At 41.4% G+C, this 15,811-nt stretch overlaps 1 protein-coding gene across 2 annotated transcripts in view; it reads right to left on the reverse strand.

The window, feature by feature from the left end:
- Window positions 1-1,976: 1,976 nt before the first annotated feature.
- AHCYL1 (adenosylhomocysteinase like 1) overlaps window positions 1,977-15,811 on the reverse strand; it is a 41,379-nt gene continuing 27,544 nt past the window's right edge. The window contains exons 3-17 of one of the 2 annotated variants that reach the window (XM_052636577.1): window positions 14,725-14,868; window positions 13,288-13,388; window positions 12,778-12,880; window positions 11,109-11,203; window positions 10,420-10,526; window positions 9,473-9,589; window positions 9,154-9,217; window positions 8,035-8,123; window positions 7,608-7,678; window positions 6,937-7,031; window positions 6,759-6,857; window positions 6,289-6,357; window positions 5,767-5,845; window positions 4,530-4,650; window positions 1,977-4,029 (exon numbers count right to left, since the gene is read on the reverse strand). In XM_052636577.1, the coding sequence (XP_052492537.1) occupies window positions 4,023-4,029; window positions 4,530-4,650; window positions 5,767-5,845; window positions 6,289-6,357; window positions 6,759-6,857; window positions 6,937-7,031; window positions 7,608-7,678; window positions 8,035-8,123; window positions 9,154-9,217; window positions 9,473-9,589; window positions 10,420-10,526; window positions 11,109-11,203; window positions 12,778-12,880; window positions 13,288-13,388; window positions 14,725-14,868 (1,361 nt within the window). In that variant the 3' untranslated portion in view covers window positions 1,977-4,022. Of the gene's footprint in view, window positions 4,030-4,525; window positions 4,651-5,766; window positions 5,846-6,288; window positions 6,358-6,758; window positions 6,858-6,936; window positions 7,032-7,607; window positions 7,679-8,034; window positions 8,124-9,153; window positions 9,218-9,472; window positions 9,590-10,419; window positions 10,527-11,108; window positions 11,204-12,777; window positions 12,881-13,287; window positions 13,389-14,724; window positions 14,869-15,811 lie in introns of those variants that run through there. The other variant, XM_052636578.1, reaches the window with a different exon arrangement.

Below are 15,811 nucleotides of genomic sequence, written 5' to 3' on the forward strand. Positions count from 1 at the left end.
CACGACTGATGGGACTTCGCAGCAGCAGCAGCAGCAGCAGGACTGTCTGAATCAGAACTAGATTCTGAAGAACTACCATCTTCTGAGACACTAGTACATATACTGCTTGGACAATCAGAGAAAGAAACTGCATAAAATTCACTGAAAAATTCTTCACTCAAAAGTTCACGATGCCCACTTTTGAAAATTTTACAATAATAATTTTGTGTTAATAATATACACAAGGTTGGAACAAAAACCTAACGAAGCAAAATGTGAATAATAATGACAATTGTTAAGTTGTATAATGAACGCTTGATCAATTTCAAGCTCTAACAACTTTGCATGGTAATGTTAATCGTGTCACTCTCTAAAAACGTATTGATGTCGTCTCTGGCCAATAACATTCAGGTAACAAAAGGCATATTAATGTCTCTGGTCAATAATGTGTTAAGAAGCATTTTACAGAGAAGTGCTCTGAAGTTACTTATCTATCTCATTCTTTATTGTTAAACTGATTCATTTGTATCAGTATATAGTTTCCTCTTCTGTTCAGAGCTTTATAAACCATTACTTGGATGCTCAGATTTTTCCAGATTTGCCCCGTGTCAGTCCCTTAAAGATCGTTTTCTGTGTCCTTTTGACACGCAATCATTTTTTGAGTACTTCCTTGCTTTCCTGCTCTTCATGTACTTCTGCACAGCCCTAGAATCAGCCATTTCTCCAGAGTCCTCACTCCTTTAAGTGGAGAATGTAGAGCTTGAATCTGGATGCTAGGAGCAAGCACTGCACTGGGGGAAGAGGGGGACTGCTGCTCCAAGGCTCACTTAGTAGACAGAGCCAGGGAGCGTTTGTACATAATCCATTCCCCTATTTCTTTATGTTGAAATTCATGAGTTCACACCAAAACCCTGTAGCTCCTATTCAAACTCAACACTAGAGTTTGTTCTCGTCTCTTCCCTTTCTAACAACTCCTCTAAAAATCAGAGAGCTGGCTTTCATTAGCCTTAGTGTTTCTTCTGGTTTAATCAAGTTCCCTGTTCCTACACAATCCAACATTGCCATCCCTTTCCTGCATGGAAGTCCTCCCCATCCAAGTGTAGGGAGGCTCCCAGCACTAGGCCACGTCCCAGCTCTCACCCACACATCCCAGGCTGGGAACCCATTTGGATAGCAGCGCTACCTAATGTTGAACTGTGGGTAAAGGAAGAGATCCTCATTTTCACGTGTATCCCAAATATCTAAAACAGATTCTAGTGCATGGAAAGCAATAAAAGACACTTTGAAGAATTAATTTTATAAAACTGCACAGTCAACAGTTCATTTAAATTCTTTATATTCAAATACTTAATTTTCAAATATTTTCCCATAATAGATAAACTTTTTATAAAGTTATCAAACAGATTCAGAAACAGTTTTTTAAAAACTTAACTCTAGGCAACGTGAAGTTTATATTTGGATTTATTTGCATGGATAAAACCTTGCAGAACTAAAAACATTCATTTTACCAATCTGCACTGCAAAATCAACATTGTTTGGGATCAGTTTAATAAAACAGAAAGGGTATTATTTTGAACAATATTAACAGATACACTGTTAAATCAGAAAATATGGAGACTACTTCAGCGATGGATACAGGTATGGTGTGGGGTGGGGATGGGCTTAAGCTTACATAACTTTGGAGGCGTTTTTTAAGAATTAGGTACAGGGTCTTATGAAGGGGACTGTGTACCTGAGGCGGCCTGAATTTTAGGCAGCAAGTTGCAGGAATGAAGTTAAAGTGAAAGTGTGTAGGCCCAATGCTGGGCACAGAGAAGACACAAAATTTAAGATATTACTGAGGAACTCTGCATCTAGCCTCTTCCTCTACATACTAGGTCCTAAAAAATCTCTTAGATATTGCTAACTGACCAATGACTTGTCCCATCTTGGAAAACAGATTCTAAATGAAGGTGTTGTTCAAACAAGAATGACACAGGATTCCAATAAGGTCTTATCATTTTAATTGACTTTAATGATTATTGCTCATCTGCAAGGATTAATATTGCATTCATTAAAAATCATTCAATACAAAATAAACTTGTTCCTCCTAAGTTGCTCTCCACATGCTCCCTCTGATGCCAGACATTTTCCCACAGTGTCCTTTGTTACATGGCTTGACAGAGACGGAGCCCTTATCGAGTATTCCTATGGACACAGCAATAGATATGGGAGCAGGGGGCAGGCCAGAGGGCAGCAGGACTTGAGCCCCTTCCCTCTAGCAGAGCTGACATGATGGATACCACTGTTGGCCAGGTTATCTCCCCTAAAGGATGTGCTGTTCTGATTGGCTGGTTAAATGCCCTGGGAAAAGGGCTTGAACTGTTAGCGTCTACAGAGAAGAAAGCATGGTTGCATTGGCAAGGAGTGGGAAGGGGCAGGGTAGGGAGAAAAAAGAAAGGGAAAAAATTTTTGGCAAGATCACTGTCCCCTGATAGGAAGTCACAGGGTGGAAGCTTTCCTTTCTTATATTTCTGTTTTTAATTAATGTCTGTCCCGCTGATCAATAACAACAGGGAAATGAAAATTTCTAGTATCTAGCACTAATGCCTGACCCAACTTTGAAGGATCACAAGCTAGAACAAGTTGAGGATTTAGAATCCTGGATAATTATGCATTTAAAGCTTATGAGCATAAAGCTCGTCTGACCATGCAGAAATGCTGGTAAGCAGGGTTCATGGCAGGGGAATATATCATCTCTCTGATCTCTAAGAGAGCCTTTCTGGGGATTCTCACAGAGCGTGAGCCAGGACATACCGATTACTCTAGGCACAAACTGCCCTTTGAGGTCTCAGTTCACACACTTTCTGTGTCACGTGTAAATCAAAAGTGGTACTGCTTCTGTAAAACTAAAGTTATATGGGGCCTAATGTCCCAGACAAGTTAAACAGAGCTGATTTCCCTCACCCTGGCCCAATTTAGCCTTCCTCCTCCCATCCACACCTACCTCCCTTTAAATATTTTAAATTGCAGAAGCACAGCTGATCAGAAATTTGCTCTTAAAGAGAGTTCAGTGCTATATACTGACTAATGACTCAAGAAATTTGCTTCCAGCACAAGCTGATGGGCAGAGCTGATAAAATCCGCTATTATGGCCACAGTTCATTGATGCTACGAACTATGGGCTAGAAACTGGGATTATCAGAGTTTGAAATCAGCATTTCTCTAGACTCAACTCTGCACTTTTAGCTCCAAAGGTTCGAAAGATAAACTGATAACAACTAATCACTCAGGCAGCTCCTCAATATTAAGACTAAACGTTTTTCTTACTTAAAAAACAAACAAAAAACCCTAAAACAAAAACAGAAATAAATGCTAGGGGACAAAATTCAACTTAACAGAACAGTCTGGTTAAAAACCTGGAAAATGAGAGGGTCTGGTGGGAAGTGGAGGAAGGGCTGTACTAAATCCAAGTGGGCCTACTGGATCTTAACAAGCAACACTCACTAGTATACATCTCTGAACCAAACATACCACCTTTACACAGGAAACAGGGCTTGGAATATCTAGGGGAAATTAACATGCACCACCTACATCTAACCTACCTGCCTGGTAGGTACCATCCCTGCTCCTCTGAAGAAGTGAAAGAGCACTGATTCCAGCAGCTGAGAAATGGGCTCTTTTAAGGCAATTTAGACATTGCAGATTGTTCCACACAGACGGTACCTTAGCGTCTCCTGTTAATAAGGTACCCAATTAAGACTATTAAGTCCCCAGAAATGGAAAAGAAAGGATCACCTTTCTGGGCTGGGAGAGTAAAATCCTTCTTTAGTGACTAGGGTGAGAAACCTTTAATCTCAGTTTCATCTAAAGAGCCATGAAGCAAGTTCCTGTGTGGTCTGTAGAACTTGGATAATGAGATGAAAAAAAAAAAAAAAAGAAAGAAATTATAGGAAAAAAAAAATCAAAAGGAAAGGATTAAGAAGAAAATAAAAGTTATCTTAAAAAATATTTCTTTTAGAATTGTGTGGTTCATGTGTTCTGGTCCTTGGTAATATGGTCCATTAGTATCTGTAAAGAAAGAGTGACTGGTTAGCACCTGTGTCTTCCACATGAGAGTTCCAAGAGGAGAATCAAAAACAGAGAACACTCTCCAGGGTGTTCCCTTGCATAGGCCAGGGATTCCTGCAGTCATTCCCCAGGGATCATTTCTCACTGTGTTTCCACAGGATTTCCAACAATGCCATCTCTAGCTTTCTCTCCTGTTCCCTAGTAAGTCAGTGATTTTCAATGTGACAATATGTTAGAATAATCTGAAGAAGTTTTACAAAATAAGCCTGGGCCCCATTCTAGACTAACTCTATCAGAATCTCTGAGGGGGAGGCTCAAGCTCCAAAATTTTAGAAAATGCTTACTTCTTTACATCTACTACTAGATAAATTTCTCTGTTTACTTTTTAGTGTGGGGCAGAGTTCTTGTACATTTCAAAATCAGCTATAATACTATTTAGAAAAGTCTGCTTGGTATAATATCAGGGAGAACATCTTTTCATTTACTTTCCCCCGAGTTACCTGTAGTAATTGGGTTTGAATGGCCCATTTTTGTTGAGTCCCAGATATTTTGCTTGGTCATCTGTCAGCTCTGTCAGGTGGGCATCAAATGATGGCAGGTGCAAGCTGGCAACGTACTCATCTAAGAAGAACAAAGCAGCAGGGAGCAAACTCCATATAAAATATGCCTCTCAGGGCATAGCCTCCCATTATTTCATCTGAAGCTTTCTGAGAGAGAGGACAAGGCTTGGAATAACACTGAAAGAATCTAACTTGGAATATTTGCCTAATTAAAAAAACCACTCAACGTTGTCTTTAAGGCATCTTTCAGTACAATCAGAATGTATTACGAAAGCCATCTGGCAGAGTGACAAAATAGGGCAACTTGTACTGCACCATTCTTCTCTGGCAAAGCTTCTGGGTTCACCTCAATGGCCAACATAACACATACTACCCTCACCTTCCTGCAGCAATTTCCTTAGCTGAACTATAGTTAAATTCTGAATCAAGGTGGATCCTAGTGAGCTCAAAAGAGTTAAGTCATCAACATTTACTTAGGGTAAGATCCATAATGGCCTCAAATCTTTGGATCAGGGATTTCTAAGGCAGCTGGCACAACTGTATTAGTTTTCCATAGATAAGCTTCCTGGGCTTTTACCTTTATGAATATGGATTAAAAACCAAAAAGCAATCGGAGGTAAGCTGCTGCAGGGGACAAGAACAAGGTGATTTTTAGCTTTAAGGGGACAGGGGTTTGGGCTGACGAATGAGAGGGGAGAGTGGCATCATATCTGGAAAGGTAAGGATCTAAAGCTGATGCACTAGTCACGTAAACACAGCGCGGCTGACCGCTGGAATGACAGGAGACTGTTTACATGTCTGATAGAGGATGGACAATAAAACTCGTATTTGGTTTCTGTTTCTTCCATTTTGGTCCCGGGCTGTAATCAGTGGTAGTTAAGTTTACTCAACTTCATAAACTACTTGCAGTAACAGCATCTACCCTAAACCACTGTGCTAAAGCACCTTTACTCATTAGCTGTATTTCTTGCTACAATTTTGCAATGTATGTATTCTCACCTTACTGATAAAGAAACTGAGGCTCATGGAGATTAGAACTTGTCCTAGGGTCCGAAAACCATTAAGTGCCAGAAGAGGGATTATAATACAGACTCTAAAGCCAATGCTTTTCATGATACTCATTTTACCAAACCACGCAACAGTCTAGGGATCAACACAGGTTTCCGTTTTCACTCACCCATTTTTTTAGGGAGCAAGTATACATCTTGTTTGTATCGTCCCTCAGGCGCATTATAGAGTTCTATCAGTGCCAAAGCCTAAGGCAGGAAAAGTGGGTCAGAAAAGACAAAAACACTTCTTAGGGACATTAAAATAAAACTAGGTTTAACAGGATCTTGGGGTAAGTACTTAGTGAACTACCACAGCGGCAGCATCCAGGACTTCAACTGTAATAAACACCAGCACACATCATAAGAGGATTTATTGGTGCTTTTGTTTTAGTTCCTAATAAAAGAACAGACTATATACAACTAAGCTGGAACACTGTATTCCTAATGAAAATAGCTAACGCAAAGGAACACAAACACTGACTCTACCTAACTATTATTTTCTATACTTGAGAAAGCCGAAATCTTGACAACCTGTAACTTGAAGAAAACAGGTTGCTAAGAACATAGGAGGCCACGCTACCACTGGAACTCGGATCTAGGCCCAGATCCAGTCATCTCAGTGCAGGCTGGGCTGATATTCTGTCACGTACCTGTGTCGTAGCTGTGATGGACAGAACAAAGGTGGGAACCGTAGAGCAGCTCAGATTGAGCAGGCGACCCTGAAATGTTGAAACAGAGCCCTGGGGTGAGTTGTGTGATCCCTGTCACGTCATGAAAGCCAGGCAAATGCAGGAAAGGACTTTACACCCCTCTCGACTCAGCTGGTAGAGGAAGAAGTATGGTTCCAAGTCAGGACTCTGGGTTTTATCTTATTTTCTGTGAGTCCATCTGAGTCTGACACACTGATAAATCAGCTGTGGTCAGAAAGGAGTGTGTGGTTTAGTAAAAAGTAGATACTTATTGAGTGATTCTATTTTGGGGACCAGACTATATTTGAGAAATACACTTCTAGCCAAAGATAGAGCTCAGGGAAAAGCAAGCCGAACATGTTTGCCCTGCCGCCCCTCCCCCAAGGGTGCTAAGCACGCTGCTGTGCTGCCCGCGCCCACAGTATGTGCACCTCTGCCAGAAGAACGACACGCTTGCCGTCCGGCCAGATGACATGGTCCACCTGAGAACGTACTCGCTCCCATGTCAGCTCAGGAGTGCGGAGGCTGGTCTGAAAGGAAGAGAGCACAGCTGACTGGCTATAATGGAAGAAGGAAAAAAGGTCTAGTAACAGGTAAGAGAAACCTTACCACATCAATTTCTGTGTTTGAGTGGCCCATATTGCATACAATACAACTGTTTTTCATGCGATCCAAATGCTCCCGTGTCACTACATTCTTATTTCCTAAAAGTAAAATAGAGTAGCTGAGGAACGAGATCCTGTGGGGGAAAGGTACTGACTGACTTTCAGTTAAAACATGGGAAAGAGAACTCCTGGCACTGAAGAGCATGTATACACTGTGAGGAAAGAAGTGTGTGTTGCATAACAGCTCTTTAGCTTCAGTTATTTCATTTTAAGATCAAGCAGTACAGAAAGACAGCAAGAAAAAAGGCTCTTTGTTCCGGAAAATCTGACTGCTTACTCTAGTTTTCAGACATTTATGTAGGACACAGGCCTTACCTACTTTACAGGAAAGTCATCTAGATCACGTTCAAGACTGAACCTCAGCTAATACTCTTCCATGTACACCAAAGCACTGCTGGGCTTCCTGATGGCTCAGACAGTACAGAAATTCCCTGCAGTGCAGGAGACCTGGCTTCCACCCCTGGTCGGGAAGATCCCCTGGAGAAGGGAATGGCTATCCACTCCAGTATTCTTGCCTAGGGAATTCCACGGACAGAAGAGCCTAGCAGGTTACAGTCATGGGGTCACAAAGAGTCAGACATGACTGAGTGACTAACACAAAGCTCTGACACTCACCTGTGCAAGTTATTACAACATCAACTTGCCGGATGACTTCATTTAGCTTTACCACCCTGAACCCATCCATGCTGGAAGAAAAGGAAGGAATACTATGAGCAAGAGTAGGAGAAGCTGGTCACAGAATGAGGCAAATTTGTTTCTGAAGTTAGATTTAGCTAGGGCTATCTCACTGGAATGATAAGTGATAAGCTGTGCTGAAAGATACACAATGGCCCCTTCAGACTCCCCAAGATTCCATCCAGGAAGGGGAAATACCAAGAAGCTCTATGAATGCCCTATGATTACAATGGAGAGAACAGAGCAATCATAGCTCTCTCCTCCTTTGAGGAATTTTCCCAAGGACTAGTTAATACAATCAATCACAAACTCTTGGAAACACAAAGTACCTGGAGTGAATCTAATGGTATTACCATTCTTTTCTTACCAGGCCTGCAGAGCACAGATGGGGTCAATTTCCGTGATATAGACAATTGCTCCAAGGGCCTTAAGAGCGGCACAGCAGCCCTTTCCCACCTGCAGACGTAAAACGGAAGTCAGGTGCACTAAGGCATGGGTATTTAGGATGGGTTTCCCTGCTGGTTTAGCGGCAAAGGATCCACCTGCAATGCAGGAGATGCAGGTTCGATCCCTGGTTTGTGAGATTCCCCTGGAGTAGGAAATGGCAACACATTTTAGTACTCTTGCTGGAGAAAGGAATGGCTATCCAATCCTGTACTCCTGCCTGAATATCCCATGGACATAGGAGCCTGGTGGGCTACAGTCCAAAGCGTTGGACACAACTGGGTAACTGAGCACAGCACACACACATGTGGGCAGACAGGCTCTCTGGGAGATGGGAATTAACCTCCCTAAACCCATCAATCATCTAGCAAATCCTTGCAAAGATGCTCTAATCCAAACAGAAGAGAAACTGATCCTGATTATACTGTGATCAGAGAAGTGATTTAGCAGACATTTCATAGCAAAGGCTGGACAGTAAAAGAGATAAAGGAAATAAAAGTATCACCATCAGGGAAATGAGACCAAGGGAAGAGCAGCTTGGTCTGAAGGTTACCTTCAGATTCTTATTCTAGGAAAACCTGATTAACTGTCACTTGAGAAGTATCTTACTCAAGACAGTCTAGCAGCTCAGGAACTTCTGTGGATCATTGTTTATGAGGATAAATACAATCTCATCATCTGTTAAAGTTTAGAGATAATCAACTATATGCCACTTAAGATTCTACCCTTCACTGGCCACCTGTGGGGCCAAAATGCTACATATTTAACTTAAGTCTCATAAAAGGTTACTGTTATAACTGGGGGAAATGATGCCAACATTCCATATCATAAGACAAAGTGGTGCAATCTGAAAACTCAATTCATTCCATATGTCTGTATTTGTAAGTGTGAATAAAGGACTTTTGCTACAATTTTGAGATACTTTATCTAAAAGGATATTTTATACTCTTTATCAATACTCTACACTGACAACACAAATCTCCTTCACTCAACATTTGTAACAAGCCTGTGAAAAGGCAGACACTAAGGCCCAGCTACTTACCTCACCATAGCCACACACTACCACTTGTTTCCCACCAAACATCACATCTGTGGTCCTCTTCAGGCTGTGGAAATAGACAAGGGCTCAACTCAAACATTATTAGCTGAAACACGGTCCCTCTGAAAGTAAGTGTGGGGCAATGCCCCATGAAAACTTCAACTAGAAGCTGGTTGGGCTCAGTATGAAACAGAACCCCTCTAACAAACTTTTAAAGCCCTTGGAAGACCAGGGGGCAAAACTGGAATGATATCAGACTAACATTATAACCCAACCCAAATTTATCTCCTACAAATCTGAATAATTATACATTTCAACCTACCCATCCAAAATGGATTCTCGGCAGCAGTATAAGTTATCAAACTTCTGTTTGGTAACAGAATCATTGACGTTCATGGCTGGAACACAGAGCTTCCCAGCTTTGGAGAGCTGATACAGCCTAAAGGGAGAAGAAAGCCACAAAAACAAAAACAAAGTTAGCTGGTAAAACACAGTAACTGGCAACGTCTGCCTAATCTTCAGGCTCTGTGCTGCCCTCCCCAGTCTTATTTATTGCCCCAGAATATCATTGCCCAAGAATATCAGTAAACAAGATATTTCCTTGTTATCCCTCCTCATGTCTTTTCATTTTCTCTTCCCCAACCCCACTCCTTTTTTTGGAAGGAAAAAAACCAATCTTTCAATTTAAGAAATTTACTTCTCTTCCATAAAAGGGGATATAGTTCCTTAGACCAAGCATTTTCTCAATCTTTAAAAAAAAAACAAACCCACGCCTACTTCTGATAAAGATTATCAATGATTCTGATATGGTTCCGTGCATGTGTGTTTAAGCATATGCAAGGTGCCCCCAAATGAGAAATACTCTCTCAGGTATATTTTTAGGTATACAACAAGCAAATCATATTTTGCCCAGGTTTATTTTTTATAATATGTATAACATATAGTTTTACAATAGATTTTAAAATTTCAAATATAAAAGTATATTCTAAAATTGAATACAGGTTTTCAAGGTATATTTCGCTCCCTACCTCCCAGCACTGATTGAGAATCACAGTGGAATAAATGGGTGAGAAAATGTCTGAACTAGAATCTGAAATAACCTCTTTTAGGGTCTCCTTGATTTTTTAAAGGTAAAAACTCAAAAGTTTTATCTGATGAAAATACTCCCATTTAAGTTACAAGTCGGAAACACAGCTCTAAAGCCTAAAACAGACCAGAAGAATCTGCTGAGGCAAGGACACAAGGGGCAGCTACTCCAGAATCTGTTACCTGTGAACACCAGTCACGCTCTCTTCCACAATGCCTCGGATCTTCTTAAACACGTTTGGATACTTCTTATAAACCCAGTGGGTTAAGTCTCCCCCATCATCCAGGATCTATAGAACAGCCAGAAGACTTCTATGGGCATTCAGGCTGCTAGAGCTGGGGGGAACTTTGAACCCACTTTCTGCACTAGTAAGAGAGCCCTATATGTTTTGGAAGAGCACTCCTCAGAGCTCCTTAGAGCAGGTTTAGATAGCGGAAACACAGTCAAATTTGTTGGTGTAAAATGGTTAAAAGGATTCCTAAGTTTGTTCTAGGCTACAGTGAAGAGTAGTAGTAGGCTAATCACAGACTCATTTTTAGTCTAGAGCCCTGAAATACAGCCCCTTGGAACACAAAAGGAGAGCTGGGGCAGGAAGGAAAGAAACCATAATTCTACTCCAAAGAGATACCATATCATGTTCTTCTATTTCATTCTGCTGTGTTTGAACCACATGTGTTCAGTTGGTCTTACCCTTCCCCCGCCTTTCCATTCAGCACTGAGAACAATTCTGAAAAGCTATCAAGCTAAACATTTTGGCAACAAAGTAAGTGTGTAAGACCAAACATCCAAAACATATTTAGGGAACCATGCTTTGAGGGAAAAAAGGAAAGAAATCCATTGTCAGAAGTATAGGATGAATATGCATTATTACCATATTGGCTTGCCACCCATCCATGTTCACACAGCGGTCAATACACCACCAGAAGTCATCTTCTGACTCGCCCTTCCAAGCAAACACTGCAACTCCTGTAGAGATGATAACAAATCAGCTGATTCCTCCTTTGGGGAGTGTCCTATACCAACATCTCTGAGATCTGAAGAGAAAAAGGCTATGGAAATTACTCTGGAAAGGAAACAACTTAGGAAGGGCAAAAAGTTAAAAGAGCACTTTGGTCCAGAAATCAGTTAAGAATTTAAGGGATTTTTATTTTAAAAGTATTTTAGAACCTTAAAATGTTACTCTCTTTGGCCAACTTTTCCTTTAAATGATTCTATTTGTTTATCTTTGGCCGTACTGGGTCTCCGTTGCCGCATGGGCTTTTCTCCAGCAGCGGCGAGCAGGGACTGCTCTCTACTTGCAGGAGGGTGGGCTTCTCATTGTGGGGGCTTCTCTTGTTTTGGAGTATGGATTCTAGAGTACACAGGCTTCAGCAGTTCAGCACATGGGCTCAGCAGTTGTGGCTCCCAGGCTTTAGAGCATAGGCTCAACAGTTGTGGCGCACGGGCTTAGCGGCTCCGTGGCATGCGGGATCTTCCTGGATCAGGGATCAAACCCATGTCTCCTGTATTGGCAGGTGGATTCTTTACCACTGAGCCACCAGGGAAGCCCCTCTTTGGTCATTTTTTATATGGAACTTTCTTCTAAGGAGATAAAATGAAGCGGGAATCAAAACGAAGTTGTTCATTGCATTGTTTATGTTAGCAAATATCTTGAAACTACTTAAGAAAATAGTGAAGTAAAGATCACACGGTCACATGACTATTATAAATGATACTGTCAAATTTTTGAGTGACATGGAAACTACTTCTGAAAATGTTATATTTAGGTTATAAAATTGGATATACACTGAGACTTATTTCATCTCTGTAAAAAGTGAACAGAAAAAAGGAGAAATATGATAATATATTTATCATATATGATAATAAAAAAGGAGATAATATATTATCTCTTTGTAGCAGGATTTTAGGTTTTTTTGGGAACCTCTAAAACTTTCTGCAATAAATATCTGAAAAGAGTAAAGAAGAAAAACAAAAGTGAGATACAGTTGCTTTCTGAGGATCACAGGAAAGTGGAAGAACCTTAAACTTCACAGTGATTTTCCTTTGAACATTTTAACAATAGAAATTGTTTTCTGTTTAACTGAACTCATAACTAGTTCATATATTTTCAGTGCAATACTGAACACCAAATTATCTAATGAACTATCAGATCTAATGAACACAAGGTGCTTCTTATATCCTCTCGGAAGTGATGAAACTTTTGTGAAAGGAGAACAGCTGAGCTCACTCATATAGCTCACACAGTTTAAAGTTCTTATTCATTTAATATTAGAATTAGGCATTTCTCCACATATTAGGTTCTTTACAAAGATCACTTTTTAAAAAAGTGAATGTGTACAAAGATCATTTTAAATGATTATATAATGGTCCATTATGGATCTGGATCTTCACTGTCCATTTCCTTCCTTTTGACATTTTTTCTTACCCTCTACATTTTATAGCTCCTAGACATACATGACAGTAAAGATAATTCTGGTATGTAAAAATCATGTTTGGCTATTTACTTTGAGGTAAAGTCAGTGAAAAAAAGCTGAACTTACCGGCCTCAGCCAGTGCTGCAGCCACCTCATTCTGAGTGGAATAGATGTTGCAGGCAGACCAACGGCACTGAGCCCCCAGGGCACAGAGTGTCTCAATCAACACCTGCGTAGATGTATAAAGAGACAAAGTGAGAAAGATGAGGGCCAGACAGGAGTGCTGATTAAGACAAAATACCTAGGAACTCAGTGGCAACAGGCGCAACACTGGGAAGTAACAAAAGGGTATAATTCACTACTTAATAAACCAGAATCTACCTTTACCCCCAATAGGTAATCTGAATAACATATTTATAGCTATCACATTTTGCAAATCTAGATCTCCCTAAGGCAGGTTTGTTAAAAGTAAGCCATACAATCAAAGTAGCAAACCCCGTTATAGTGTAACTGGAAGGTTCTGTTGATAGTCAGCATTTGGAGGTTAGATAGGGAAGGAAAAGCAAGTAAAAACAATCACCGCACCCCTCCTCAGCCCACCACCAGAAGCCCATCATTTTTTCCCATCAAACTCACCGCTGTCTGGGCTGTGATGTGTGTACAGCCCACTATTTTAGCACCAGCCAAGGGCTTCTCCCCCTGAGCACGTTTCCTGAGTGAAATCAGAGCAGACATGTCTGTGAAAGAACAGAGGATTTGAGCTAGGTCTGCACTAGTGAGATCATTAATTTCTGCCCCAGCAACATCTAGGGCTGAGATATGGTGAGGTAAGGGAGAAAAACTATTTTTTTTTTTGGCCTTGCCACACAGCTTGTGGAACTTTAGTTCCCAATCAGGGACTGAACCTGGGCCCTTGTCAGTGAGAGCACAGAGTCCTAACCACTGGACCACCAGGGAATTCCCTCTAAGCATATTTATTTGATGTCTGGCAGCTTCAACTGCAGAACAAGAGCAGGGAGTTGTCATCTAACCACCTGGAATTTCTCTCTTCCTCTACTGTTTCTGCCTTATATGTAGAGGGCTTGAAAGTGAAAAGTGAAAGTGTTAGTCACTCAGTTGTGTCTGACTCTTTGTGGCCCCATGGACTGTAGCCCGTTATACTCTTCTGTCCATGGGATTTCACAGGCAAGAATACTAGAGTGGATAGCCATTCCCTTCCCCAGGGGATCTTCCCAACCCAGGGATCAAACCCAGCTATACTGCATTGCAGGCAGATTCTTCACCATCTGAGCCACCAGGGAAGCCCGTAGAGGGCTTATACGTTGTCAAATTCTCAAAAGCGGAAGGTGAGTGTCATCCTTCATTTGGGAGGAGTAGTTATGTCACTGGCTAATGGATTCCTACATAGTAAAATCATCAGACCTGGAAGAAAGACTTCGCATCAGCAGATGCCACTTGCTTCTGTTTTTCTATGCTGTCTAACCCTATTCCATCGGTTTTTCTGAGTTCTGTACTGATGCCCAGTATAGAACATGTCCCCAGTGTGAAAAGTAAAGAGACATTATTTTGAGTGGGGCTGGGTAGAGAAACCAAGATTTAACTGACTGTCAAATTATTTTCACTCTTGATCCAGCAGAGGGTGCTCAGGATCAAAGATCAAAAGAGATCCTAGGTCACCACATCCTTAGCTGAAAACCCTCCCAACATTTGCTACTTCTGGGAAATCTGGGCCTCTGAGATTGGCAGCGATGGCAGGATCCTGCAGAACTAACCACTATGTACTGATCCAGGACTTGCTGACTCTGCAAGCAGATCTCTGAATATGGTGTCATGGGGGAGGAAAAGAGAAACTACTCTGTGTAATTACCACACGCTGAGAACAGGAAGCAGCAGAGAGAATAAGAACAAGAATCCTGAGGCTCGAGCTCCATACAGAGTGAGCTGTTTATGTAAGTCCAGGATACTGGAGTTTCCCAGGAGACTTTCATTAGCTTTCAAGCCTTAAGTTGTTTGTGCATCCTGATGACCAGCAAGTGGGTTGCTTCTGGTCCCCGACCCACTCCCTTTCTTTACCTTGCTCTGCAATCTCAATCTCCCGGCGTCCAAATTCTGCCTGCTTGATGTTCTTCACACAGAAATTGCTGCTGCCCTTGGAGTTGGTTTGCTGCTTTTCTCGGGGGGAAACCTCATCATCAGAGCTATCTGTGTAGGATGCAGCTAAAGCCAGGAAAGAAAGAAATGAGGAAAGAAAAGCCTCAATGGCCCCAATTCCACAGAGTGCAGTTCCCAAAGGACTCTCATTTAAGTTAAGCAAGCGCTCTTAACTGGAGCCACCTTTTACTTCACTCTCTGTTCTACCTTTTACATCACTCTCCATTCTACTTCAGGTCTAAGAAATGGTATGAATGAGACTCCTGTAGATCCTTCAGTGCTGTGGCTCTTTTACCCATCCTGATAATTTTGCCATCAGCGCCTGTGATGAGGAGCTATTGATCCCAAAATATGCACCAGCTCATGGGTACTTGGTCCCAACTGGGACTAGAACCAGACATGGAGAAAATGGAAGAGTAATTTAGGGCATATAAAGAATGCTATTTCTATAGATCACCAGTTCTCAAAGTATCTAAAGCATCTATCAGAATCACATGGAAGGTTCACTGAAACACAGAAGGCTAGGTCCCACTGCCAGAAATTCCCATTTGGTAGGTCTCAGGTGGCACCCAGGAATTAACATTTCAAACAAGTTCCCAAGTGCTACTGATATCGCTGTTTAGAGGACCAAACTCTGAGACCCATTAATGCAAAAGGATAAAAACAATAAGATAATCTTTTATTATAAAATCTTATAGAGATTTTACACTAGGTCGCACCGAGAAACAGAGAAATGACACAAAAGATAAGCAGCTCTGGTTCTATTGCCAGCCCTGAGACCACTCAAGATATTCAACTTTATAAAAGCAGCCTCACAAAAAACTAAAAATGGCCTTTCAGGTAGACATGCAGGAGGATATATAACAATCGCTCTTTACCTTTCAAATCACTTCTTTTCCATTTGCCTGATCACTGTCTCAGACAGTATACCAGGTCTCTCACTGAGTGCTACAGACACATCCTCCTCTGTCCAGCTAGCACAAATAGTACTAAAGGTTATCTACCCACT

The sequence above is a fragment of the Budorcas taxicolor genome, chromosome 3, assembly GCF_023091745.1.
Source record: "Budorcas taxicolor isolate Tak-1 chromosome 3, Takin1.1, whole genome shotgun sequence".
NCBI lineage: Eukaryota > Metazoa > Chordata > Mammalia > Artiodactyla > Bovidae > Budorcas > Budorcas taxicolor.